Source organism: Acinonyx jubatus, chromosome A2, assembly GCF_027475565.1.
Source record: "Acinonyx jubatus isolate Ajub_Pintada_27869175 chromosome A2, VMU_Ajub_asm_v1.0, whole genome shotgun sequence".
Lineage (NCBI taxonomy): Eukaryota > Metazoa > Chordata > Mammalia > Carnivora > Felidae > Acinonyx > Acinonyx jubatus.
This window is the reverse complement of record NC_069383.1, coordinates 21,760,562-21,788,487: the sequence shown is the minus strand read 5'-3', so window position 1 is coordinate 21,788,487 and position 27,926 is coordinate 21,760,562. Positions and strand designations below refer to the sequence as shown.

At 37.2% G+C, this 27,926-nt stretch overlaps 1 protein-coding gene and 1 long non-coding RNA gene across 4 annotated transcripts in view; one reads left to right on the top strand and one right to left on the bottom strand.

The window, feature by feature from the left end:
* Nucleotides 1-748, bottom strand: part of LOC113604157 (uncharacterized) — a 62,884-nt gene extending 62,136 nt beyond the window's left edge. The window contains exon 1 of the long non-coding RNA XR_008296633.1: nucleotides 256-748. This is a non-coding gene — a long non-coding RNA (uncharacterized LOC113604157). The remainder of the gene's footprint in view (nucleotides 1-255) is intronic.
* Nucleotides 1-27,926, top strand: part of MKLN1 (muskelin 1) — a 372,917-nt gene that overhangs the window by 181,156 nt on the left and 163,835 nt on the right. The window contains exon 1 of one of the 3 annotated variants that reach the window (XM_027075495.2): nucleotides 86-263. The exons of the other annotated variants lie outside the window; for them this stretch is intronic. Coding sequence (XP_026931296.1) covers nucleotides 166-263 — 98 coding nt within the window. The 5' untranslated portion in view covers nucleotides 86-165. Of the gene's footprint in view, nucleotides 1-85; nucleotides 264-27,926 lie in introns of those variants that run through there. 3 annotated transcript variants of the gene reach the window in all.

Sequence of the window (27,926 nt, the reverse complement as noted above, 5' to 3'; positions counted from 1 at the left end):
GAACCGAGGACACGCGCGCGCCTCAGCCCTCTTCGCGGTGGGCAACATCTCAGTCCCGGAGCGTGGACGGCCTGGCGCGCCGCGGCCCCTTTAAGAGCAGGCCACGCCCCTCCCCTCCTCCCGGCGCGGCCGGCGGTCGGTGGCGGCCGCTACGGTGCTGACAAGATGGCGGCTGGCGGGGCTGTCGCTGCGGCGCCGGAGTGCCGGCTTCTGCCCTACGCGCTACACAAGTGGAGCTCCTTCTCCTCTACTTACCTTCCCGAGTAAGTGCCGAGCCCTGGGCTCGTGTTGCCCTGCTCTTCGGCATAAGCACGGCGGGGCCAGGGGGGCAGTGGAGGGCAGCCGAGCCGAGAGGCCCAGGCGGGGCCTGCTGAGGGGGACGCTTGGCCTCCCGAGTCTCAGTCCAGCCGCGGAGAGCTTTGCCCTCCCCACCCCCCTGCCTCAGGGAGGGGTTAGGGTCGGGAGAGCGGGGTCCGGGGGGCGGGGGGAAGGGGCGACGTGTACCCCGCGCGGATCCGGAGCGCGTAGGACAACGGGGAACCCGGTGATGTTTTGCCTGGGATTTGGGGGTTGAGGGAGGCTTGGGGGGCGGCTGGCTCAGGGAATTGGGGCAGGAACCGGAGCTTTCGGGGTCCCGACGGGTAGCAAACGGGTGAAGGAGTCTATGGTCGTCGGAGCTGGCCGGAGACGGGGGACGGCTCAGCCGATTGCTGCCGGGACAAAGTGTAAAGCTGAGAAGAGGAGTGATTGTTCCTGGGGCGGGGGGGGGGGGGGGGGGTCATTAAAAGTGGTTAGCTCCAGAAGAGTGGTAAAAGTCACGGAAGGCTGAAAAGTTGTGGGATCCGTGTGAATCCTTGCAAGTGGGGAGGGTTTGTAGGATTTGCCGAGGGTTGTCCTTTCTGGCTGGTGTTTCTGAAAAAGGTAGGGAGTGGGCTGGGACATTACAGAAGAGTTCCATTATGTTATGGCTCGGAACACGGATTTGTACAAACACAGACCAACTTCCCAGCCCAGAAACTCAAATATAGACATAAAAGTCTGGACTTTTAATCAGTTTGACTTCCAGCACTGGTTTGGTCTGGGTCGCCGATTCGGGGTTAAAAAGAGTTCCATTGCATTACTACTTGTGTATTTTTTGGTAGCAAATTCCTTCTGAAACGCTGAAAGTACTTTCGTACAGTATTTACTTATCTTTAGCTTATCTTCGAGAGAAGGACATGTAAGTCCAATTTTACATGCAGATGGAGAAACTGGCTTAGTAAAGTTTGAAGATCTGTGTGCAGACGGGGAAGAAAAGTACTAGCTGTCCCCTGGAACATCATTTCACGAGTCCAAGAATGCTTTTATGGACAAAACAAGTCACAAATAATTTATCGTTTATGTTACTGGACAAAAGTAGATCTGTGAAGCATACTCAGAGTTTTTTTTCATCTGTATTTTAAAAACTCTTGAACATTTTTTCAACGTTGATTTCAGTCAAGAATCTGCAAATGGATCTGTGACTTAGAAGAATGTAACGCTTTTAACTCCCATTCACCAGGTCAAGGGTTGGCAGTCAGGCCTTCAGTAGGGTTTGCTTCAGTGAAGGGTGCCAAGTGACTTGTGGTCAGATCTGGCCTGTGTGGCCTATTGATGGCTACTGCGTGGCTGTGTCCCTGATTGATGTTGGACTCCCAGCTTTTCATTTGAGAATGAGCCAGGTAAACAGCCCTCAGCTGGAGTTGAAATGTGGCCCTTGGTGCTTGACTTCTGATTTTTTGAGGCTAACAAATTCTTGAATCTGAAGAAAATTAGCATTTTTCTCTGCCCCAGCTTAGGAACGCAGGCAGTAAGGAATTGCGGTGGCATCGTTTGATTTAATAACTTCAGAGAAGTTTTTTAAAAACAGAAATTTTCCTGGTCTTGAATTAGGCTACTTCCAGGATTTTACTCCTTAAGTTTGTGATATAGGGGCAGGGCTTACATATCACAAGTCCCTTCAGAGTTCTGAATAAAAAAGGAAGAGTACAGTTCACGCAGGAAATGGTTTAGGGGGATGGCAACTTTACTCTGACCTACGCCTCATTATCCTGGCCCAAGATTTGAACCGGATAGAATACTAGCTGTGGTTAAAAGGCAGCTGTTTCAAATTGTGGAGAAATCTGTTGTTGTAATTCTCTCAAATATGTTCATATATTAGTACTTAATGCGTATTTAATTTTCAGACGCTTTCATTTACAATGTCTTATTTAACCCTTAACGATATTCTGCTGTTTTATGCAGAACAGTTTTTATTTTAAAGCACTAAACTATTAAAATAGAGTAATTGGAGCTTTTTTCTTTGAAAGAATATGACCATTATGGAGCTTGAGTTTGAGAATTTTGTGTCTGCTGAATTGGTGTGGGCCATGCCTAAATTGTAAAACTCTTTTGGTACTGAGCAATTAGCAAGTAAGCATGGTATAGCTTTGTATAATATGAAGTGTAAGAAAGAGAATTGACCTTCTTTACCTTTGCCCTAAAATTCTCTTTAACAGCAGTTGCTGTATCTTTATTGGCAGTGACCGTCACGTTAGGTATCTCCTAAAAACGTCTAATTTTAAGTAAAGCCATTTGTTGTAGACAGTAGACAAACAATATTTGGGTGGCAAACATTTACTGATTACAAGTCGTAGACCTAGACATTTGGAGGGGAGAATAATAAAACAATAATAACAATGGGAAACACTGAAACTGTGTGCCTTCCATAAGCTAGGCTCCCTTATGAACACTTTAAATGTATTAACTCATTTAATTCTCACACAGCTGTATGAAGAATTTACATTTTCCAGATGAGGAACCAGACATGGAGATGTTAAAATTTGCCTCAGGTCACACAGCTGGCTGAGGTCATGATTTGAACCTAGGCAGTCTCGATTCAGGTTCCATAGCCTTAATAGTGCTGTTCTGCTTGTGCCCAAAGGTAGAGACAGGAATTCAAAGATTGGAAAGAGTTCTTATATTAAAGGCACTTAAAGTTTTGTTGTGTAAAAACATGTGAAGTCATAAAAGAAAAAAAAAAAGGAAAAGTTCAGATATCTGTTTTCTTCCTAAGGAATTAGAATTTTTTTTCCTTCTCCTAAAGGCAGAAAAAAGCCACATTTTTTCCTTATAACCCTTTTAGATTTTTTAAGACCTTAAAAATATTAAAGCAGATCTAGTTATACATGTACATTTTTATTTTGAAACTAACGAAGTGGTCTTTTGCAAAGCTCTTAAATTTGCCATAGTTTACATTTTTCTGAAATTAATATTTGGATATTAAGAGAAATACATTTTAATAATTTTTAGATTTACATGAGAGTTTATATTTAAGAATATTTTATAAATTGCTAATCTCTATACTCAAATGTTTCTTTTTAAAAATAATTGAATTTTTTTTTTTTTAATTTATTTTGAGAGAGAGAGCAAGGAGGGGAGAGGCAGAGAGAGAGAGGGAGAGAGAGAATCCTGAGCAGGCTTTGTGCTGTCAGCACAGAGTCTAACGCAGGGCTCAATTTCATGAACTATGAGATCATGACCTGAGCTGAAAGCAAGAGTTGGATGCTTAACCGACTGAACCGCCCAGGCGCCCCATATACTCAACTGTTTCTTGACGTAGCTAACCAATAGTGATACCAATTGCACTTTATTGAGCACTTATTATATACAAGATGATTTTTCTACATAGTTTTACTTAATCCTTAGAACAAACCAGCAAGATGAATTTTGTTATTTTTGCAGGTGAGGAAACTGAGGTCCATACAGGTTAGGTAACTTGCCATGTTGAACATAATAGTTTTCAAAAGGTTTAGCAAGTTCTCTGACTTAAAAGTTATTGCACGTGCTTCTAGTAACAACTACTTATTAAGTACCTTCTATTCTTTGGGCACTATGCTTAGCACTTAGTGTGTCTTTTTTGATTTAGTCTTCACAAACACTTTACAGTAAATATTATTCTGTGTTACAGAATAGGGAAACTGAAGTTCAGACAGGTAGACTAACTTGCCCAAGTCCAAGAGTTGAAAGGATAGGAGATAGTATTCTGATCTTGGGCCTTCTGACTTCTGTTACCAAAGCTGCTTCAATACTTTGCAGGACTATAGTACATTCACAATTGTGAATACAATTAAGAAGTGCTGTACTATAAGGTTAGAGAAAGAGAACAATAGTTAGCTATATTTTCTCTTGACCTTTAAGGCTTTAATGTATTAATATAAAAACTGGGAGGACCTTTAAAAGTTTTTTTATACATTAGGTAATTTCATTGATATGGAATTATTCTGGTTTACATGTTATTGAAAGACTTGAATAGCTTAAGTAGTAAAATTTGATACATTTTAAGTGTGGTCACCTTTTTTTCCTATTAGTCTTCTTTATTAATATCAAATAATTAAAGATCATTGTGCATAATGAACTTGAGAATCTGTTACAATCCCATAGTCTCCTGCAAACCCACAAATGTAAATAACTAGTTTGGAGGTATTCCACTTCCTGGAGACTGGAAACTGTCATGTTCTTCCTTTCTCTCCTTTCCCTTTCCCTAAACCGAAATTAGACACTGGCCTGGCTTAGGAACTTTATTGGCCACTGAAAGTTCTGATATTTTCAGTCTGATAATCTTAGAACTTTGGAAAAATAAAGATAAGCCAGGATAGAAGAAAGGAACCTGAGGTGGATGAAGGACTAGAGACTGAAAGGATCCTGGAACTGGATCTTTGTGACTTTTAGAAAGTTAATGATTCTTCTCTGAGCATCATCAGTTTCCTTTTACGTAGAAATAGTTTTTATTTTGATCAAATTCTAAGGAGGTTTTATATCATTTTTTTCCAGGTAGGTAGATGTCTCTATCATTTGCATTAACTTCTAGGTAAATATAGTAGGTTTTGAATAAATTATTTTGGAGCCTGATACAGGGACTTTGTGATATTTTACATGTAGATAAGATACGTTTCAACTGTTTGTAGCGATCTGACTGCTGTATTTCAGTCGTTCAAAAATCATCCTTGGGGAGTGGCTGGCTGGTTCACTTGGTGGAGTGTGTGACTGTTGATCTCGGGGTTGTGAGTTCCAGCTTTGGGTGTAGAGATTACTTAACAATAAAATCTTAAATTATCTTTGGAAATATGAGATATTTCTAGATTTTAATTTTAGAGATGTTGAGAGCCACCTAAGAGTGGCTCTTTGTATTTACTTTGGTTTTTGGCACCTCATGAATCTGTAGCATGAGTGTTTCATCAGTTCTGAAAAAAATTTTGATATTCTTCAAATATTGTTTCTGCCCCATTCTTTTTCTCCTTCCCTCTGTGACTCCAGTGTAATCTATATTCTACTTTTTGTCATGTTCTCTATGTCTCTAATGCTTTTCCTTGTCTTTTCTATCCTTTTTTGGGGGGGGGTCTCCTTATTCCATTCTGGATAGGTTTTCCTTGGCTGTGTTCCTGTTTACCAATTCTCTATTCAGCTTTGTCCAGTTTGCTTTTAACCCCATCTATATTTCTTGATTTCAGCTATAATATTTTTAGTGCTAGAATTTTTTTTTTTAATGTTTATTTTTGAGAGAGAGCGAGAAAAAGAGAGAAAGCTGCTCTTGCTCACATGAGTTGAGGAGGGGCAGAGAGAGAGTGAGACAGAGAATCTGAAGCAGGCTCCGGGCTGTCAGTGCAAAGCCTGACATGGAACTTGATCCCACAAACTATGAGATCGTGACCCTAGCTAAAGTTGGACCCTCAACTGACTGAGCCACCCAGGTGCCACAGTGCTAGAATTTTTATTTGATTCTTTCTCTCTTCTTAATAGAGTCTCTTTTTTTTGGTGAAAATATCCATATCGTCACCTATTTTCTTGAACATATCAATCAAGTTATTTAAAGTCTATGTCTGAAGACTCTAATATCTGGATCACCTGTACATTGATTTCTGGTTTTTTTCCCTTTTTGGTTAAGTATCTTGTTTGATAATATACTAATTATTATTATATGTAACTATATATAGTTCTATGTTATATGTTATATAATTATTGTTACTACTGTCATCACCACCATTTTGGGGGGTAATTTTTGGTTAAATACCAGACATTACAGAATTTTAGATACAGGTACATATTACAGTTGTGTACCTAATGATATATTTGTCTAGAGGAGATTCACCTGTCTCATGGCAGGCAGGTGGAATAGAGGCACATCGCCTCAATTGGACCTTCAGTCAAGAACTGAACAGACTTGGGCGCCTCAGTGGCTCAGTCGGTTAAGCGTCGACTTTGGCTTGGGTCGTGATCTCACCGCTCGTGGGTTTGGGCCCCACATCAGGCTCCGTGCTGACGGTGCGGGGCCTGAAGCCCACTTTGAGTTCTGTGTTTCCCTCTCTCTCCACCCCTCCCCCACTCATGCTCTGTCTCTGTCTCTCTCTCTCTCTCTCTCTCTCTCTCTCAAAAATAAACATTAAAATTTAAAAAAATAAAAAGAACGCACTTGAAGCTGGGTTTTTGGTTTTGTAAACCTCTAGTTTGCCTAACTTTGGTAGTCCTCCCAACTGAGAGACCGGTTGTTTCTAAGGCCTCTTCTGCTTGTCTCTGCAGCAGCGTGAGAATCCTAAAAGCTCCTCTTTGCTTTTCAGTTGCTTTCTGTGGACTTTTTAGCCTCTGCTCTGTGTATACAGTTCAAGACTTGACAGGTGCCTCAAGGGGGAAATCAGTACACAGTGTCTGGCTTGTTCTTGTGTGCCTCTTTTCACTATAGGATCTTGACCTGTTAAGTCTTGGATATAATGGTAAGACCCAGTTTCCAAGTTTTGTCCTCCTGGCCGCATGAAAATTGCCAGAAATTCTGCTGATTTTCTGCCTTTTAGTTGCTGCCCTTTCCCAGCTCCTTTCCCTGTGCTGTTAAAGAGATAGGAGGAATGCCCTGTGTAGAATGTGACGTTCCCTTTAATGAATTCTGTGGGATCTCAAGTCCTAGGTGCCTCAGAAAGTGTCTGATACCTTAAGAATGTTTTTTCTATTTTGTACAGCTCTTCTAGTTTTAAGAGGGAATGTTGATCTGCTACAGGCTATTCTGTTATATCCAGAAGGAGAAATCTTTCTGTGTTTAGTTCTTATGGAATAGATGGTTGTATCTTGTAGGCTTATGAATTCCTCATGATTCTTTTAATGCATTAACTTAACCTTTGAGCTCCAGAATTTTTTTGCCAAGTGTTCTCCTTCACTTTGCCTTTTGACATCTTAACTGCTTGTTCCTAATACCTGATGGGAAAAATTATGAAATATAAATAACATTATTTGTTAGCAGTTGTTTTAAGTTGTTTTTGACTAAGTTAAAATGAGATTTATTCTTGGTTTTGTTGGTGATGTATAAGTCTTTTTTTGAGACTTAATTGTTCATGAAGTCCAGAAACTGAGTTTTTTTAATGTTTTGAGAGAGCACAAGCAAGGGAGGGGCAGAGAGAGGAAGACAGAGGATCCGAAGTAAGCTTTGTGCTGACAGCAGTGAGCCCGATGTGGGGCTTGAACTCATGAACCGTGAGATCATGACCTGAACTGGAGTTGGACATTCAACCGACTGAGCCACGCAGGTGCTCCCAGAAATTGAGAGTTTAATCTTTGTCATAAGCAAATAGTTATTTCCTTTCCTATAATGTACTTTTTGTATTATCTACCTTTTTATTAGAACTTTAATGACAAAAAACAACTTTCTTGGGAATCTTACATTTATGTGAAGACATTATTTAGAAGGAAGATACTATGGTCTAATGTAAATTTTTTGGTTTGTAAATATTGTTAGTATTTAATACTTTTTAAATATCCTTGTTACTTTAGTATGACTGTTATTTATTGTCATCACCTATATATTTGTTCTTAAGGCATGCTGTTTTGTATAAACAGAAATGCTAACTTACTTCAGGCATCTTTGGATAATGTCCCCTTTCCCCTTCCTCTCATTATCCCCTTTCTTCCCTTTTCCCTTTTGATTTAAGTAATTGGATCAGAAGAGCCTTAATCTAACTCCTACTTATTCTTCATCTGTCAGCTAAAATGTCACTTTCTCAGGAAACCCTGTCTCACCTCCATTCCCCCCCAGTAAGTGTGGCACCCTTTCCTTTGCCCCAGCAGTTAAATGTTTTTATACAAATGTATACCTTTCTCATATATCACTTTATACAGTTTATAACTATGCATTTATTTTTGTGATTTCTTGATTAATAGCTATCCCCCCAACTTGACCACAGTATCATAGGGACTATGGAATTTTTTCCCCCTCATCATTGTAGGCCAGCATAATGTTTATTAAATGAATAAATGACTGAATTAACTAGGCATTTTGGCTATTTTTCTGTCTTTTTTTTTTTTTAACTTTTTTAAAACGTGTATTTAGTTTTGAGAGAGAGAGAGGGAAAAAGGGAGCAGGGGAAGGACAGAGAGAGAAGGAGACACAGAATCTGAAGCAGGCTCCAGGCTCCGAGCTGTCAGCACAGAGCTCAACATGGAGCTCGAACCCATTAACTGTGAGATCATGACCTGAGCCGAAGTCGGACGCTTAACTGACTGAGCCACCCAGGCACCCCTACTTTTCTCTCTTTAATGCAATAAAAAAAAAATTTTTTTTAAGTTTATTTACTTTGAGAGTGAGCACAAGTGGGAGTGGAGCAGGTACAAGGAGCGACAGAATCAGCTCACAGCCCCATGCAGGGCTTGAACTCATGAACCGTGAGATAGTGACCTGACTAGAGATCAAGAGTCAGACACCTAACTGACTGAGCCACCCAGGTGCCCCACTTTAATGCAATTTTAATCTGGGGCTAGAGGGAGTCATATACTGGCTATGTTCGAAATCCCAAATAATTAGTAATATTTAAATCCATGCTATGAATTTTCATGGTTCCCATAGCTTTTGACAATTTCTGAGAATATTTTAAGTGAAACTGGTTGAGTGAGAGATGTTATATTTGGAAGGACTTGAATAATAGAAAACTTCTTATCCTGGAGTTTTAAAAAGTTTGTATTAAGTTATTTATAATTCTTATAGTCAATATTTCTAATGAGACCTTGAGAACTTTAAAGCTGAGTTTATTACAACCAATAATGAAGCAACAGAAAGGGAAATCAAGGAATCAATCCCATTTACAGTTGCATCAAAACCCATAAAATACTTAGGAATAAACCTAGACAAAGAGGTGAAAAATCTATACCCTGAAAACCATAAAAAGCTTATGAAAGAAATTGAAGACACAAAAAAATGGAAAAATATTTCATGCTTCTAGATTGGAAGAACAAATATTGTTAAAATGTCAATACTATCCAAAGCAATCTACATATTCAATGCAATCCCTATCAAAATAACATCAGATTCCTCACTGAGCTAGAACAACAATCCTAAAATTTGTGTGGAACCAGGAAAGACCCTGAATAGCCAAAGCAATTCTGAAAAAGAAAACTAAAACTGGAGGCATCACAATCCCGGACTTCAAGCTGTATTACATAATTGTAATCATCAAGAGAGTATGGCACAAAAATATACACTTAGATCAATGGAACAGAATAGAGAACCCAGAAATGGACCCACAAACATATGGCCAACTAATCTTTGACAAAACAGGAAAGAATATCCAATGGAATAAAGACAGTCTCTTTAGCAAATTGTGTTGGGAAAACTGGAGTGACATGCAGAAAAATGAACCTGGGCTACTTTCTTACACCATTCACAAAAATAAACTCAAAATGGATGAAATACCTAGACGTAAGACAGGAAGCCATCAAAGTCCTAGAGGAGAAAACAGGCATAAACCTCTTTGACCTTGGCCGCAGCATCTTCTTACTCAACATGGCTCCGGAGGCAAGGGAAACAAAAGCAAAAGTGAACTATTGGGACCTCATCAAAGTAAAAACCTTCTGCACGGTGAAAGAAACAATCAGCAAAAGTAAAAGGCAACGAGCATAATGGGAGAAGATATTTGCAAACAACATATCAGATAAAGGATTAGTATCCAAAATCTATAAAGAACTTGTCAAACTCAACACCCAAAAAACAAATAATCCAGTGAAGAAATGGGCAAGAGACATGAATAGACAATTTTCCAAGGAAGGCATCCAGATGGCTAACACACACACGAAAAAATACTCAATATCACTCATCATCAGGGAAATACAAATTAAAATCACAGTGAGATACCACCTGACACCTGTCAGAATGACTAACATTAACAACTCAGGCAACAACAGATGTTGGCAAGGATGCAGAGAAAGAGGATCTCTTTTGCACTGCTGGTGGGAATGCAAGCTGGTGCAGCCACTCTGGAAAACAGTATGGAGGTTCCTCAAAAAGTTAAAAATAGAACTACCCTACAACCCAGCAGTTGCACTACTTGGTATGTATCCAAGGGATACAGGTGTGCTCTTTCCGAAGGGGCACATGCACCCCAATGTTTACAGCAGCACTATCAACAATAGCCAAAGTATGGAAAGAGCCCAAATGTCCATCGACAGATGAATGGATAAAGAAGATGTGGTGTATATATATACAATGGAATATATTTAGTTTTTGATTACTCGGCAGTCAAAAAGAACAAAACCTTGCCATTTGCAACAACGTGGATGGAACTAGAGGGTATTGTGCTAAGCGAAATTAGTCAGAGAAAGACAAATATCCTATGACTTCACTCATGTGGAATTTAAGATACAAAACAGATGAACATGATGGAAGGGAAGCAAAAATAATACAAAAATAGAGGGACAAAATATAAGAGACTCTTAAATGTAGAGAACAAACGGAGGGTTGCTGGAGGGGTTGTGGGTGAGGTGATGGGCTCAATGGGTAAGGGGCATTAAGGAGGACCCTTGTTGGGATGAGCACTGGGTGTTATACATAGGGGATGAATCACTGAAATCTCCTGAAATCATTGTTGCACTATATGCTAACTTGGATGTAAATTAAAAAAAATAAATAAATAAAATTTTTAAAAATTAATAAGAGGAAACGGTATGTGGGATATAAGGGAAGTTGGTGCTATCTTCACAATTTCTCTGTGAATCTAAAGATATTGTGAATTAAAAGGTTATTAAAAGCAAAAAATTGGGGTTTATTACAGAATTTGATTTGCCTAATAGTTTTTAATAGTTTTAGAGTATCTTATCTATATTTTGATTAATTTTAGGATGGTGTCATTTAATTCCTTGAATATAAGTATTTGTTGACTTTTTTTTATATAACAGTGTTTTTGGTTTGGAAGCTCACATTCCATACACTTTGACCATTTAAAGTGTATAATTTAATATCTTTTACTATGTTCACAGATATGTATGACTATTACTGTAGTCAATTTTAGAACATTTCTATAGTCTCAAAAAGAAAACTGTACTGTTAGCCATTAACTGCTTACTCTGCCATTTCTAGGCACTAAACTAGTTTCTGTATCTATAGGTTTGCTTATTCCAGGCATTTCGTGTAAATGAAATCATATAATAATGTAGTCTTGCGATTGGTTTTTTTCACTTAGCATATATTGTTTTTAAAGCTCATCCGTTTTGTAGCAAGTATCAGTACCTCATCCTTTTTATGGCTGATAATCTATTCTGTTTATACACCACATTTTGTTTATCCATCCATTAGTAGATGGACATTTGGGTTGCATATCAGTTTTTAGCTATTATGAATAATGCTGCCATAAACCTTTGTTTACAAATTTTTGTATAGTATCTTTTTATTTCTTTTGGGTAAATGCCCAAGATTAGAATTTCTGGGTTATGGTAACCAGGTTTAACTGAGCAATTACCAGCTGTTAGTTGGGTGTTTTTTCTTTTATTGAATGAGTAGCAAGAAACTGATTAATGCATATGAATTGAATCCCTGTAAGGAAAAGGACCATCTGAAATTAGATAGCAAATTGCCTGACTTCAAGTTTATTGCTCCAAGAACTTTCTGTGACAGTTTAGCTACTCATTTATCTTCCTTTATTTTTTTATTTTATTAAAAATATTTTAATTCCAATATAATTAACATACAGTGTTATATTCATTTCAGGTGTACAATATAGTGTTTAAACAATTCCATCTATTACTCAGTGCCCATGAAGATAAGTGTACTCTTAATCCCCTTCATTTTTTTCACCTATTCCCCCATTCACCTCCCGTATGGCAACCATTAGTTTGTTCTCTATAATTAAGTCTGTTTCTTGATTTGTCTCTCTTTTTTCCCCCCTTTGTTCATTTGTTTCTTAAATTCCACATATGAGTGAAATCCTATGGTATTTGTGTTTGACTTCACTTAGCATTATCCTCTGTAGATCCATCCACGTTGTTGCAGATGGCAAGATTTCATTCTTTCTTATGGCCAAATAATATTCCATTGTATACATATCACACATCTTCTTTATCCGTTTATCTACAGGTGGACATTTGGGCTGCTTCCATAATTTGGCTATTGTAAATAATGCTGCAGTAAACATAGGGGTGCATGTATCCCTTTGAATGAATACCCAATAATGTGATTACTGGATTATAGGGTAGATCTGTTTTGAATTTTTTGAGGAATGTTCATATTGTTTTCCACAGTGGCTACACCAGTTTACATTTCTACCAACAGAGCAGGAGTGTTCCTGTTTCACCATATCCTTGTCAACACTTGTTGTTTCTTGTGTTTTTGATTTTAGCCATTCTGACAGGTGTGAGGTGATATCTCAATGTAGTTTTGATTTGCATTTCCCTGATGATGAGTGATGGTGAGCCTTTTTTCATGTGTCTGTTGGCCATCTGGATGTCTTTAGAGAAATGTCTATTCTTTCCATTTTTAAATTGGATTATTTGTTTTTGGGGTGTTGAGTTATATCAGTTCTTTATACATTTTGGGTACTAACCCTTTGTGGGATATGTCGTTTGCAAATATATTCTCACATTCAGCAGGTTGTCTTAGTTTCGTTGGATGTTTCCTTTGCTGTGCAGAAAGAAGCTTTTTATTTTCATGCAGTCTTAATACTTTATTTTTGCTTTTGTTTCCCTTGCCCCAGGATAGACATACTATGCCAGAGAAATTACTGCCTATGCTCTCTCCTAGGATTTTTATGGTTTCAGGTCTTACATTTAATCCATTTTGAAGTTTGTTTGTTTTTTGAGAGAGAGAGAGAGAGAGAGAGAGAGCATGAGTCAGGAAGGGGCAGAGAGAGAGGGAGACAGAGGATACGAAGCAGGTTCCATGCTATCAGTGCAGAGTCTGATGCTGGGCTTGATCTCACGAGATCATGACCTGAGCCAAAGTTGGATGCTTAACTGACTGAGCCACCCAGTCACCCCGTTTTGAGTTTATTTTTGTGTATGTTGTAAAAAAGTGGTTTGGTTTCATTCTTTTGCATGTAGTTGTCCAGTTTTCCTTGCACCATTTGTTGAAGAGACTGTCTTTTTCCTATTGCATATTCTTGCCTCTATGTTGAAGATTAATGACCATGTAATTGTAGGTCAATTTCTGGGCTTTCTATTCTGTTCCTTTGATTATCTTCCTTTATTATTGTTTACAATATATGTTATGGATTGGCTCCATATCTTCATTTCTTAAGATACCTACCCAGCTGTCACAGTATACATACATCGAGAAATACATACATATACTTTCCTGAGCAGTTAGTGGTGGGGATGTGAGTTGAAAGTTGGTATTTTTTTTTCTTTTTTTTTTTTTTAACGTTTTATTTTATTTTTGAGACAGAGAGAGACAGAGCATGAACAGGGGAGGGGCAGAGAGAGAGGGAGACACAGAATCGGAAACAGGCTCCAGGCTCTGAGCTGTCAGCACAGAGCCCGATGCAAGGCTCGAGCTCACGGACCGTGAGATCATGACCTGAGCCGAAGTCGGACGCTTAACCGACCGAGCCACCCAGGCGCCCCTGGTATGTTTTTTTTCTAAAATTTATATGGTTTGCTTACATTTGAAATACTGAGTGGAAGATATTTATGAAACTTGTTTATGAAGTCTTTCTTTAAATAAATGGAGGCATAGATTTTAAAAGAGCTGAAAATAACTTTTATTGACAAAATGGTTTCTTACAGAACATAGAGGCAATTTCAGATAATTGGAAAATTCATACATCTAGGTCTGAAGGTTTAAGCTTTGACATCTATATAATGTCCATTTTGTATAATCTAAAATGCCACAGTACGTGACAGGTTAAAGAAAAACTGGTTATTATTTATATGTTTTTTGCTGCATTGTGGTATTCAAATTGCTGTTATGGCTTTTCACATTTTTGGCTGTCTTACCATAAGTTATTGGTGCCTGTTAACTCCTGGGTAATAGCCAGGCCTATTTGAAGGTATAAGAGAAGAATCTTTGTTGGTGAGCTATCTATATACATACAGTAGCACAAACGATACATATTGAAGGTAACAAAAGCTAAGTTTAGATGTATGATAAAAGCAGTAAATGTTACAGAAATCAGAAGTGAAATTCAGGGGATGGAGCTGTTACTGTTGGCCAGGGCTTGAGGAGAGACTTCTTGGAAGAGGAAATGAGCTGTGCCTGCCTTTGTGTACAGATATAACTTATTATCCTTCAAATTTCTTGAATGCAGCAATTTATCCTTACTCTCATGCATATTCAAGAACTTCTATTTGGGAAATTGTGTTAGCATTTGGGATTTGTCTGGTTACTGTAGTGTATCAGAACCAGGGAGGTGCTTGGAGATAGACTTTTGTCAAATAGTTGTGCTTTACAGGATGCTTGATACAGGCTCGGTCATTGGTCAGATACTTCTTCCTTAGATATTACATGTGTGTACTGATATCCTTGCCCATATTTCTGTCCAAAGCCACCACTTTTTAATGCGTTAAGTGAGTCTTTTTATTTTTTGTTCAGATTTATTTTGTAGTTACAGTATTACGAAAGAGTTTACTTACTGAAGGTAGCTCGGCTAATAGTGTTCCCCTATTTGTCATCTTCCCCTTTCACATCGTTCCCCCTTTTTTCTGTATTTGTCAGTGAACTCTTCTTTATTTATACTTCCTTTATGATTCTCTGTGTTAGGAGATATAAGCATGCATTTATTGCAGATGCGTTTAGGAGACTATGAAAAAAATTAGTGTAATGAAAACAAAACTCTTTGAATGTTATCTCATTCTTTTAAGGATGTTAAGATAATTTGAATTTTTTATGGTACTCTAACCTGCTTTTCCAGGGCATTTAGGGCAGTGCTTATTTTTATATTTATCTAAAATATAATGCATGGATTGCAAATTAATCCTCTAACAAATACACAATGATATTGATAGTGATGTGTTTGTTGCTCTGAGATTTACTGAGTTTAATAGAACAGTTTTTTTTGGCACCTGGTGGCTCAGTCGGTTGAGCATCCAACTTTGGCTCAGGTCATGATCTCACAGTTCGTGAGTTCGAGCCCCACGTCAGTCTCTGTGCTGACAGCTCAGAGCCTGTAGCCTGCCTCGGATTCTGTATCTCCCCCTCTCTCTGCTCCTTCCCTGCTCACATACTGTCTCTCTCTCTCAAAAATAAATAAAGATTTAAAAAAAACTAAAACACAGTTCTTTGAGGTGTTCTTGAATTATGATGCGCTCTTAGGATGCCATTATAATATAAACTCTAGAATATTTTTTAACTCTGGAGATAAAATGCTTCAGATATAATGACATATTAAAAAAACACAGGGCAAAAAAACTCCCCATTTTTTTTGTCACACACGCACACTCACATTTTATGCTTATGCATATGGAAAAACTGCAAGGACATTTACCAGAGTCTTAATAGTGATTATGCCTGGATTGTAGTAATTGGGTTTGTTTTATTTTTTTAATGCCTTTTCTTTGGGTGTTGTGCAAAGTTTTAAATTTTATTTCATTTTAGCAAATAAGTATTACTTTTAAACAAAAAGAAATAGAGGTTGTGTGTATGTATGATTTGTTTGATTATAAACACAAGTTACAAAGGGTCCTGTATCCCACGTTATGCTTTGAAATTTTATGTTTTGGAAAGTTAGGAGCCATCAAAGGATTTTAAGTAGAGAACTGATGTGAGTGAAGTCTGTGTTTTATAATTTAACAATTTAAACATTCTTAAAACCCGGCAGTTTTAATGTTTAGTAGCTAATTTGAACAGCAGTCTTCAGAGTGTGGTGTGCTCATCCCTGGGAGTACAGACTTTCCAGGGGGTACATAGGCACAAATAGTTCTAAGGGATTCAGTTTCCTGACTCTTCTTATTCTTGTGTATCCATTCTTAAAAATTGAACTGCCAGAGAACTTGCCTGTGGTTTAGGGCGTTGCTACTCAAAAGCATGGTCAGTTCCATCTTATTCTAGCAGTGATATTCATCTATATACACATGAAATAATTGTTAACAAATTTGGCCTGTGTCTTTGAGAATCATTTCTAATAGCATTTTACTCGATATTTTGTAATATATTTACATTGTTTTGGTCAATAATGTACTTATAATATTGATAATAGTATCCAAGATAAATTTTTATTTTTTGTTTTTTATTTAAAAAATTTTTTAACATTTATTCATTTTTGAAAGACAGAGAGACAGAGTGTGAATGGGGAAGGGGCAGAGAGGGAGACACAGAATTCGAAGCAGGCTCTAGGCTCCAAGCTGTCAGCACAGAGCCCAATGCGGGGCTCGAACTCACAGACTGCAAGATCATGACCTGAGCTGGAGTTGGCTGCTTAACCGACTGAGCCACCCAGATGCCCCATCCAAGATAAGTTTTTAAAATTATTTAGAAACTCATGTTAAAAAACAAAAAAAGCTTAATTTTAATGTACATCCTCTTTTTCCACAGAACTCATAAAGACCCTCCAACATAAAAGAACATTACATTAGTTAAAATTCTGTGAGGTTGGGACCACCTGGGTGGCTCAGCGGGTTAAGCATCCAACTCTTGATCTCATCTCAGCATCGTGAGTTCAAGCTCTGCGTTGTGCTCCACGCACACAAAAAAATTCTGTGGGGGAAATTTATGGAGAAACAAGAATAATATAAATTTTAGACTATGTGGGAAGAGTCTATATGTTTTAAAAAATAGATGATGGTATTTTTGTTCTATTGATATTTTTGAAAACAAATATCACAGCTTTATTAAAAATGACAATATTTAGAGTACATTAGAATTGCAACTTCTGTAGTCATTGTAAGCTATGAAAAATTTTGTTTGCCAATTTAAAAATGGTGAGGATATGCATAGATTTTCACAATTATTTTAGGGAGTATTTGAGCAAAAAAGCTTGAGCACTGTTAAAGTATAGCAGTAGAGCCTGGTCTTGTTTGCACATTCACATTACTTGGTGAGCTTTTAAAAGTCCTGATGCCTCCGGTTTGGAAAATCTATTCTTTTGGGCCCGGGTCCAAAATACTAGAGCTACCATGAAGCTCCCACAAAAATGATAATTTTTTTAAATGATAATTTTTTTACATTTATGTACAGACACATCTATTTTTTCTATAGTTACATAAATATAAAAAGATTTGAAATCTAGAACAAAAATAAAAAGATAAGGAAAATATTAGTGAAAAATTGAGATGTGAAAGCTACTCTTGATCCAGAAAGTCCATGTTCTCATTTTCATGTCACATGGCTTAACGTACAGATGATGCTTTTTGACCAGGATGCAGAATTTGGTAAGTGGGACATAGGTTGGATTTCAGCTTTTGCTCCTCAGTGGGATTTTCTTGTGCAAAGTACAACCAGTACAACAATATCTAGCAGCCCCATGACTTCTACCTAGTAGTAAATGGAGAAAGATGTCAGGAAAAATAGAGAAGGAAGAAATTTTTAAAAAAGAGGAAAATTTTGAGCCAAAGTAAGATTTATGTTATTAGTTGGAAAAGGCCTGCTAAATATCAAGACAGAAAAAAGTACCCACACGTAGTACACATTCTGATGTAGAAGGTTGGTGCTAGAGAAGTTAGTTACTCACATCCCTCGTGAGCTTTGGGGAAGCCACATACGCTGTGGGAGCAGGATGCTGGAGAAGCATCTGCACTGCAGGATGTAAGAGCTCGGCAAGTTCTGGGCAATCACACTTGAATGAGGAAACAGAAACCCCCCTTACTTCCTGAAGAGGAAGCAAAAACACCACTTCCTGAGATGACTCTCCTGCCTCCTCTACTGACAGAGCTTAACATTGTGCCAGCTGGCAAAGGAAAAATACTAAAGAGCCCAAATTCATTTTAGAGAGTAGGCAAAAAGGTGAATTTAGAGGTTGGGGGGGGGTTCAATAAATCCATAATTGACACACCTGTGCTTTAGCATTTGATGTGATCATTAGACTGTTTTATCAGCATCTCATTTAGGTTTAAGCTGGTTAAGCCTACTTAGTATTTGAAGTTTTATTCTTTTGGATTACCTGATGATTCTCATTATCATTCAGTTGAATTAATATTGCTAGTAGGCTTTTGTATTTTCATTTTCCATCCATTATAAAACAATACGAGAGAAACAATGAAATGTCTTAAAAATTGCAAAAATGGGCCCTGAACTATAAAGATAGCAGAGCTTGGGAAACAAATGTTGGCTGGCAAGTGGGTCATGTTAGAATGTGGCATGTTGGCTGGCGCAGTAACTGTAAGTTTATCAGCTGATGAACATTGTGAATTTGATAAAGGAAAGGCTGAGAGCTCTCAGTATAGGATATGTAAATGTGAGTCGTCTGAAAAGTTGAATGAGAAAAGTTGATTATCTGTAATAAACTTGTTTTTAAAGTTATGTCATTAAACTGCTCACATTCCATATAATTAAAAAGTTAGAAAAGCACTTCAGATTTATTTTCTGTACTATAGTGATCTCTAATGTGACTTGCCATATGACGTATCTTAATCTTTGAGGAGAGCATTAAAACCAAACAGCCCTGAGCCTTGTCCAGCTATTAATTACGTTATTAGTTCTGAATTTATTTGTGAATTTTACATGAATAGACAAGTAGAACTGAACTTTTAAAAGACTAGTATACAATTACAGTCTTATTAATCAGTGACACACTTTGAAAAGTTCATATGGGTATAGAGATGTTGGTAGAATTTTTACTCTGAAAGTGATACAAAAAAAGATACACAAATTTTATGGAGGGTGGTATCCATTGTGGTAATATTTGGTCTATAATGCTTTTGAATTTTTTAGTTTTAAGAGTAAATACATATTTTTAATATTTGTAGAGCCTCTGGAGTGTATCTGAGGAATAGAATTTGAAAAATACTGTGCCTTGGTCAAAGATACCTGTTACAGGGATAAGGGGAGAAGTCTCATAAAATGAACAGATTTAGATTAATTAATAGTGTTTTGACTATTCACCATTAGTACAATTTTTTTTTAATGTTTATTTATTTTTGAGAGAGGGAGAGACAGCACGGAAGCAAGGGAGGGGCAAAGAGAGAGGGAGACACAATCTGAAGCAGGCTTCAGGCTCTGAGCTGTCAGTGCAGAGCCCGACAGGGGGCTCGAACCCATCAACTGTGAGATCGTGACCTGAGTCGAAGTTGGATGCTCAACTGACTGAGCCACCCAGGTGCCCCAACCATTAGTACAATTTAAATTCATTCATTAATCTAGGAAAAAGTTAGATCTAATACAAAGGAAAAACATGAAAAAATCAAAACAGTATAGTATAAAGGGAACACTGAACAAGGACAGCCGACTTGGGCTCTTATTTCAGTTCTGCCAGCAATTAGGAATTTGCTATCAGTTACTTAGTTTCTCCAGCCTTTTATTTATTTTCAGAGAAAATAAGAGGATTAGATACTTAAGGTTTTTTTGGCCCAGGAAAGGAAAGACTTGATATTACAGAACGGTTTTTTAAATAAGTGCCCTCCTCACACAGAGTAACTTCAAACAAGCAAGCTAAATTATTACCCAGCAAGATATTTTGAGAACTTGATTTAGTCAGAAGATGATAGTGATTGTTTCTGTAAAATTATTTTCATATAATGAAGCCTTTGAGGGTGCTTGGAAACCGTTTGGTACCTTAAATCTTTTTCCTATGTGGATGTATTGTTATTTTGTGTGAGGTTTGAAGAATGTGCATATTAAACAGCAGTATACTTTTCCTAGATCATGTCTAACTTAAATGGTCTTTGCTTTAGGTAGAAAGGGGCAATTCTTAATTGTGAAATATGTTCTGAAGGGCCAATTGTTAAATTTTGGAAAAGATTGATGATTCAAGCATTTTGAGATATTTAGCAAATGAGGACTATTTTTATGTGAATATTTGAGTAGATTTTTCTGGTTGTGGTGTTTTTTTGTTTTTTTTTGTCGTTGTTGTTTTGTTTTTTGGTTTTTTTGAGACACCAAACCACTAACTTTCCAGTTTGATTTTTGGCTAATGAGTTTCCTGTTTTGCCATTCTTCTATGTGAGAATGTTTGTTTATTTTGTTGTCATTCTGTTTTCCCAGTCGTTGCTATGCTTCATTTGTGTGGAGTGTGTGAGTCAGTATGTGTTCCCAAAGTGCCTTGAGTCCTTAGAAATAATTACTACAGGTTCAAACATTTTGAAGTGTTTGATAATAATAAGCTGACTTGTGTTTTTTTCTGGATGATGATAAGCAGATGGCCTACTATTTGCTGGGCCATTGACATCCTGTAATTCTCAACAGTAACTCTTCAAAGTGAGGTATCAGTTTACAAATGCAAAAACTGAGGCCAATAAGAGTATAACAGCTTCAGGTTATTTATGAAGAAATAGGCATTAGAGCTGAGTTTAGAATCTACATTTTTATAAATCCAGTCATAGTTTCTGCATGATTAGAATACATTAACAATGTGAAACAATTTTAAATTTCATTTAGTCTTAATATAAGTTTTTTGTTAATGGAAGTGATATTGTTTTATGTACATTTTACACTTAAGCATTATGAAATTTATCTGCATTTAATTTCCTTTTTTTGTCTCTCAGTGGGAGAGATCATTTTAAATTTGTTCTTTCATGTATACTTTGGGTCCTATTCTGATTTTGTTCATTCACTTATCTTTACTTGGTTATGAACCATTTGATTCCTTCTCCTGCCTCCCATTCAGAGTCCATCAGACCAACTTGCATTAGTCTTTTAAAATCTTTGCCTTTACCTTATATCTTACATTTATCTGCTTCTCAGCATAGGTAAATTCCTGAGAGTTTTGTGTATTTGCTGTCACACTCACTTACTCTTTCAAAAAACCTTTCAGTGAACATTTTCCAAACATACCCAGCAGTACAGTAAGATGAATATAAATGTTGCCACCTTCAACAACATCAGCATTTTGCCAGACTTTTTTTTCTTAAATCTGTTGCACCCATTTCTTTTTCTTGTATATTTTAAGACAAATACAATTATGCCATTTCATTCTTAAGTATTTCTTTTAATTTGCATCAAGCACACTGTGTAAGTTATTGATTGCTCCATATCAAATTATTACAAATTAGCAGCTCCAAACTATACATATTTGTTATTTCACAGCTTATGAGGGTCAGGATTTTAGACATAGCTTATATATAGTTTATGCTTCAGGTCTCTTACAAGTCAAGGTGTTCGCCAGAGCTGGGGTTTCATGTATAGTATTTAGTGGAAAAGAATCTGCTTCCAAGCTCATATATTCGTTGGTAGGATTTAGTTTCTTGAAAGCTGTTGGCCAAGGCTGCCCTTAGTTCATTGCTCTGAGGGCCTCTCTAACATGGTGTTTTGCTTCATCAGAGCCAGTCTTTTAGAGTTGGTGTTCCCAGTTTCATTGTTGGAGGAGGAGATGTGTGTCTCCCGACCCCTAACACTAAGCAGTTCTCAGACACCCACAGGGTGTCACAGAATTCAACTCAATTGTCACACTGTCTATCTGGATATAGTATCAGATTCCATAGGCTCATGGTTCAGTCCTACATGACTGCCCTCCAGCTCCCATTTCAGAAACCAGTCAAAAACTGCAGGCTGTACTTTGTTACCCAGCTGCAGAAATCAGAGGTTTCAGTGACCTCCTCTTTAGGTTCAATTAATTTTCTTTAAAGTGGCTCATGTAATTTAGGAATACACTTGCATTTACCAGTTTATTAAAGGATATGATAAAAGATGTAAATCAACAGCCGGATGGAGGTACATCAGACAGGGTTTGGAGAAAGGGCAGGGAGCTTCCATACCCTGTTCAGACAAGCCATTTTCCCTAATCTCCAGGTGTTTGCCAGCCTGGAAGCTCTCTGAAATCAGTCCTTTTAGGTTTTTTATGGAGGCTTCATTGCATAGTGTTAATGGATTAAGCCATTGGCCATTGGCTGATTTAATCTCCAGCCCCTCTCCCATAGAAGTGATGGTACAGTAGGACTGAAAGTTCCAACCCTGTAATCACATAGTTGGTCCTCCTGGCAACCAGCCACAGCCCTTGGATGGGGTCCCAGAGTCGCCTTCATTAACATAACAAAAGACACATTTTGCTCTCATCTCTGGAAATTCTGAGTTTCAGGAGCTCTGTATGAAGATCAGATAACTTTTGGGAATATATTTTCATCATCTGAATGTCCAAATGTATATTTCTTATAAATCACAATATTGCAGCCAGTAGAGGGAGAGAATATGCTAGCAGGCAGAAATCACAGTTTTATGTAGTCTAGTTTCAAATGATATCCGATTACCTTTACTGTACTCTGTGGGTAGAAGTAAGTTACTAGAGATTACTAACTAGGAAGTAGGGATTATTTGGGAGCATCCTTGAATTTCTCTGCCAGAGACTATAAATAACCACAATGCCATTATTTTACCTAGTAATTCCTTAATAATATCTAATCCATATTCTATTTTCTGTTTCTTAAAAAATGTCTTTCTATAGTTTCATTTAAAATTTTTTGCTGTTTATTTTTGAGAGAGAGAGAGAGAGAGAGAGAGAGAGAGAGAGAGTGTGTGTGTGTGTGTGTGTGTGTGTGTGTGTGTGTGTGAATGGGGGAGGGGCAGAGAGCAAGGGAGACACAGGATCTGAAACAGGCATCAGGCTCTGATCTGTCATCACAGAGCCCAGTGTGGGCTTGAACTCAGGAATGGCCAAGATCATGACCTAGGTGGAAGTCAGACACTTAACTGACTGAGCCACCCACGCACCCCTCTTTCTACACTTTTAACAAGATCTAAAAACTCATTGTATGTGTTGTTGCGTTTCTTTAAAATTCTTTTCTTCAGGAATAGTCTTCCATCCTATGGGCAACTCAGTAGCTCTGTCGGTTGAGCATCCGACTCTTAATTTTGGCTTAGGCTATGATCTTAGTTTTGCGGATCGAGCCCTGTGACGGGCTCCGTGCTGAGTGTGGAGCCTAAGATTCTGTCTCTGTCTCCTTTTGCCCCTCTTCCCTGCTTGTGTGCACGTGTTCTCTCCCTCTCTCTCTCAAAAATAAAGAATAGTCTTCCATCCTTCTGCTACTTTTCTTTCATCCACTGATTTGCTGAATAAACTAGGTTATTTGCCCTAAAGAGGCTACCACATTCTGGCTGTGTCCATTTACTTTTTTGTACTGGCGTTTGACTGATTCCACTGTCATACTTTGTATACATAGGAAGTTAGATGGAAAGACTTATTTAGATTTTGGATTGATTTTTTTTTTTTTAATGTTTATTTTTGAGAGCCAGAGCGTGAGCGGGGAGGGGCAGGAGAGAGGGAGACACAGAATCCAAAGCAGGCTCCAGGCACTGAGCTGTTAGAGGGGCTCGAGCTCATGAACTGTGAGATCGTCACTGGAGCCAAAGTTGGACACTTAACCAACTGAGGCACCCAGGTGCCCCTGGATCAATTTTTGTAAAATTTTTTCTAATGTTTATTTGTGAGAGAGAGAGCACGACAGAGCGTGAGTGGGGGAGGGGCAGAGAGCCAGGGAGACAGAATCCAAAGCAGGTTCCAGGCTCTGACCTGTCAGCACAGAGCCCGACCAGGGGCTTAAACTCCGGAACTGTGAGATCATGACTGGAGCTGAAGTGGGACACTTAACCAACTGAGCCACCCAGATGCCCCTGGATCAATTTAAAAAAAAAAAACTACTCCCTAGGAGGTGCCAGGTACTTTGCATTGTTTCACTTCAGGAGATACACAAAGTCTGGGAGTGACAGACAACTTGATTCCTTAAGTGTAAAATTTCCGATCCACCTTTCATTAATGGTTTCAATATCCCAAGATAACCATTGTTAGAATAAGCTATTTTATTAAAGTTATCAGAATTGGATTTTTAAAAATCCTGTCACTTTTTAAATATTCATTAGCTGGAATATTTTTAATAGAATTCTCTCTCATCCATTATAGCTTTTGGGTTACTCTGAAATACAGTTTTCTTGGAAACACAAGATAAATATTTCTTTTAATGACTAACTTCCAGAGTGGTGAGTTGGTATTATGAGTTGGTATCTAATATTTTTGTTTTTAAAAAGAAAAGCATTTTTTTAACTTTAGGTTTTTTATATATTCATTGTGTTTTTTAAAGTGTCTGTAGTCCTTTTGATGCCAGATTGTTCCATATTTGGCAAGTGGGAACCCCTTCAGGCTTGCTCCTATGTTCCTTTGACTTGACCTCAACAGTCTTTACTTATTTTGTTGCTTTTTTTGGCATGGCGAGATGCCCTTTATCTATCATGCCTTGATGAAGGAATGATGTTTGCTGTTTACAGTTGGAAACTAGGAATGCCTGTTGCTCCTGGATTGTCATTTCTTTTAGATCCTTTTAGGGGACACAGCTAGGAAATATTTATATATATTTATATATATATATATATTTATTAATATATATTTATTTATATATATATAAAAGAAAAAAATATCTTGAGTTCCTACTGCTATTTCCAGTTCAAATTTGATTTATGGGATTGTAACTTCTACGATTTTAAAATTCTATTTTTTTTTCCTTAGGCCATCTCTTCTATTTTGAGTCTTTCAATCTATGAACATGATCTGTCTTTCCATTTATTTAAGTTGTCTTTGATTTTTTTTTCACCAGCATTTTTTGATTTTTTTTTTCACCAGCAGTTTGTAATTTCTTTTGAAGTTCATTTATTTTGAGAGAGAGAGAAAGCATGGGAGGGACAGAGCGAGGGAGAGAGAGAGAATACCAAGCAGGGCTTGAACTGCTGAACCGTGAGATCATGATCTGAGCTGAAATCAAGAGTTGAATGCTTAACAGACTGAGCCACCCAGACGCCCCCAACATTTTGTAGTTTTCAGGATACAAATCTTCCTGTATGTGTTTTGTTATATTTATATTTATTTCATTTCTTTTGAAGCAATTATAAATGGTTTTGTGTCTTTAATTTTGGCATCCACTTACTCATTGTTAGTATATAGAAACGTGGTTGACTGTTGTGTGTTGGTACTGTATCTTGCAACACGGCTGAACTCTCTAGTTCTAGGAGGTTTTGGGGGGGTGGGGAGGGGGTGGTTTCCATGTAGATAAATTATGTGTCTGCAAACAGGGAAAATGTCATTTTCTTTTTTGGAAGTCATATTTTTATTAGGTTGGAGGTGTTAGGTTTCCTTTTTTTCTCTGGATTTTGAATTATATTTAGGGAGTGTATTCTCATTGTTTGGTTGTAAATCATTTTACATGTTTTCTTTTACTACTTCTATGTTTTTATATTTTCTGATCCTCTTGGAATTTAATGTGGTAAACAGTGTGAGGTACAAATCTAATTATGTTGTTTCTAAATAGCTATGCTATTTATTGTTGCAACATAATTTATTATAAATTTCATGTTTTCCCCTACTGATTTGTGATGCTACCTTGATCATTTATTAAATTTTATAAATTTTTATTTCAGTACTTTCTATTTTGTTTCCAAGTATCTGTTCATTTGTAAATCCCCCACTGTTTTAATCATAGACACTTAATAGTATGCTTTAACTCTGGTAGGGTCGATTTCTCCCTTATTGCTTATGCTTTTTTTTTCCCCCCAGAGTTTTTGAGCTGGTTTAACTTTTTTATAGAAAATTATCTATGTGAATGATAATCACCTTAGTGTCTAGTTTTAAGGAAATAACTTGTACTTATTTTTTTGGTGTAATTAACTTTATAAATGTAGAGAGAATTGACATCTTGATGATGAGTCTATGTAGGGACATGGTATGACTGCATTTTTTCAGGCTTATGTGTCTTTCAGAGTTGTTTTAAACTTTTTCTCTTAGGGTTTGTACATTTCTTTTTAAAGCTTGTGCCACCTATTTTACTTTGTTCTGTTGCTGTTGTAATTGGGATATTTTCTTCCATTATGTCTTCTAACTACTTTTTGCTTTAATGTGTGAGGGCTTTTTCTTTATTTTAACTTGATATTTTTTTCAAAACTCTTTCAAATTCTCTTTGTAGTATTTTTTTCCATCAGTTCTTTGGTGTTTTTTACATATATAATCTTACCTGCAAACAGTTTTTCATTTTCCTTTCTAATATGTGTGCTATAATTGCTTTCTCTTTTTTTAAATTATAGATTTTATTTTTAGAGCACTGTTAGATTTACAGAAATGTTGAGCAGATAGTACAGAGCGTTCGCATGTATTCTTCAACAGTTTCTCCTATTATTTACATATTAGTATGATATATGTGTTGCACTTAATGAACATTGATATCTTATTACTGGCTATAGTCTATAGTTTATTCAGATTTTCTTAGTTTTTACCTAATGTCCTTTTTCTGTTCCAGGATCTCATCCAGGATACCACATTACATTTAATTGTCATGTTTCCTAAGCCCCTCTTAGTGGTTATAATTTATCAGACTTTGTTTGTTTTTGATGACTTTGACAGTTTGAGGAGTACGGGGCCAGGTATATTGTAGGGTGCCTCTCTGTTGGAATTTGTAGGATTCCCCCCCCCCCCCTTATGATTCTAAGACAGGGATTTTGGGGGTTGGGGAGCAAGATCAGAGAGATAAAGTGTCATTTTCATCGCATTAGGTCAAGGGTGAATATTATTAGTATGATTTTTCACTGTTGATTTTGTCCTTGATCACTTGGCTGAGGCAGTGTTTGTCAGGTGTCTCCCTGTCAAGTTACTCATTTTCCCTCTTTTCATACTGTACTCTTAGGAGAAAGTCACTATGCACATTCCACAGATAGAGCCCACACATAGAGTAAGGAATTATACTCTTTTCCTTTATAGTAGGATAGCTGCATAATCTATTCAGAATTATTCTGCATGGGATTTTCTCCCCATATGTGGTTTGTTGTTTATTTCTCTTAATGGTGTCTTTTGCAGAGCAGAAGTTTTTGATTTTAACTTTAGTCCTAACCACATATAAAAGATTCCTCTTCAAAGATTTCCCTTATTGCCATCAGTGTAAATTACATTTAGCAGAATTTTATACTCTTAGAAGAAACAGTCTCCAGTAAAAACTAAGAAGATTTTGATTTGAAAAAATCTGACTTAACCAGTTTTTTCTTTCATGGATTTTGCTTTTAGCGTTATATTTAAAAAGCCACTGTCATACCCAAGTCACCTAAATTTTCTCCTCTGTTATCTTCTAAGAGTTTTATAGTTTTGTGTTTCACTGATTTTTGCTTTTAATTATTTATCTTCTCTGCTTGCTTTATGCTTAAATTTATGCTTAAATTGCTCTTCTTTTCTGCAGTTGCCAAGGGTGGAAGCTTAGGCGCTTGATTTTAGATCTTTCCTAATATGTGCTTTCAGTGCTGTAAGTTTCCTTCTAAGCTTTGCTTTGGTTGCATCACAGAAACGTTGATGTTTTATTTTTATTTACTTTGATATATTAAAAAATTAATATTGAGATTTGACCCATGTATTATTTAGAAGTATGTTGTTTACTCCAGATATTTTGGGATTTTCCACCTATCTTTCTGTTACTGATTTCTAGTTTAATTCCATTGTGGTCTGAGAGAGCATTCTTTGTATGATTTTCTGTTCTTTTACATTTATTAACATGTGTTTTATGGTTTTATGGAGAATGTGTATCCTGCTGTGTTGAAAAAAAAATTCTGTAAATGTTAATTAGATCCAGTTAGATGGTGCTGTTTAATTCAACTG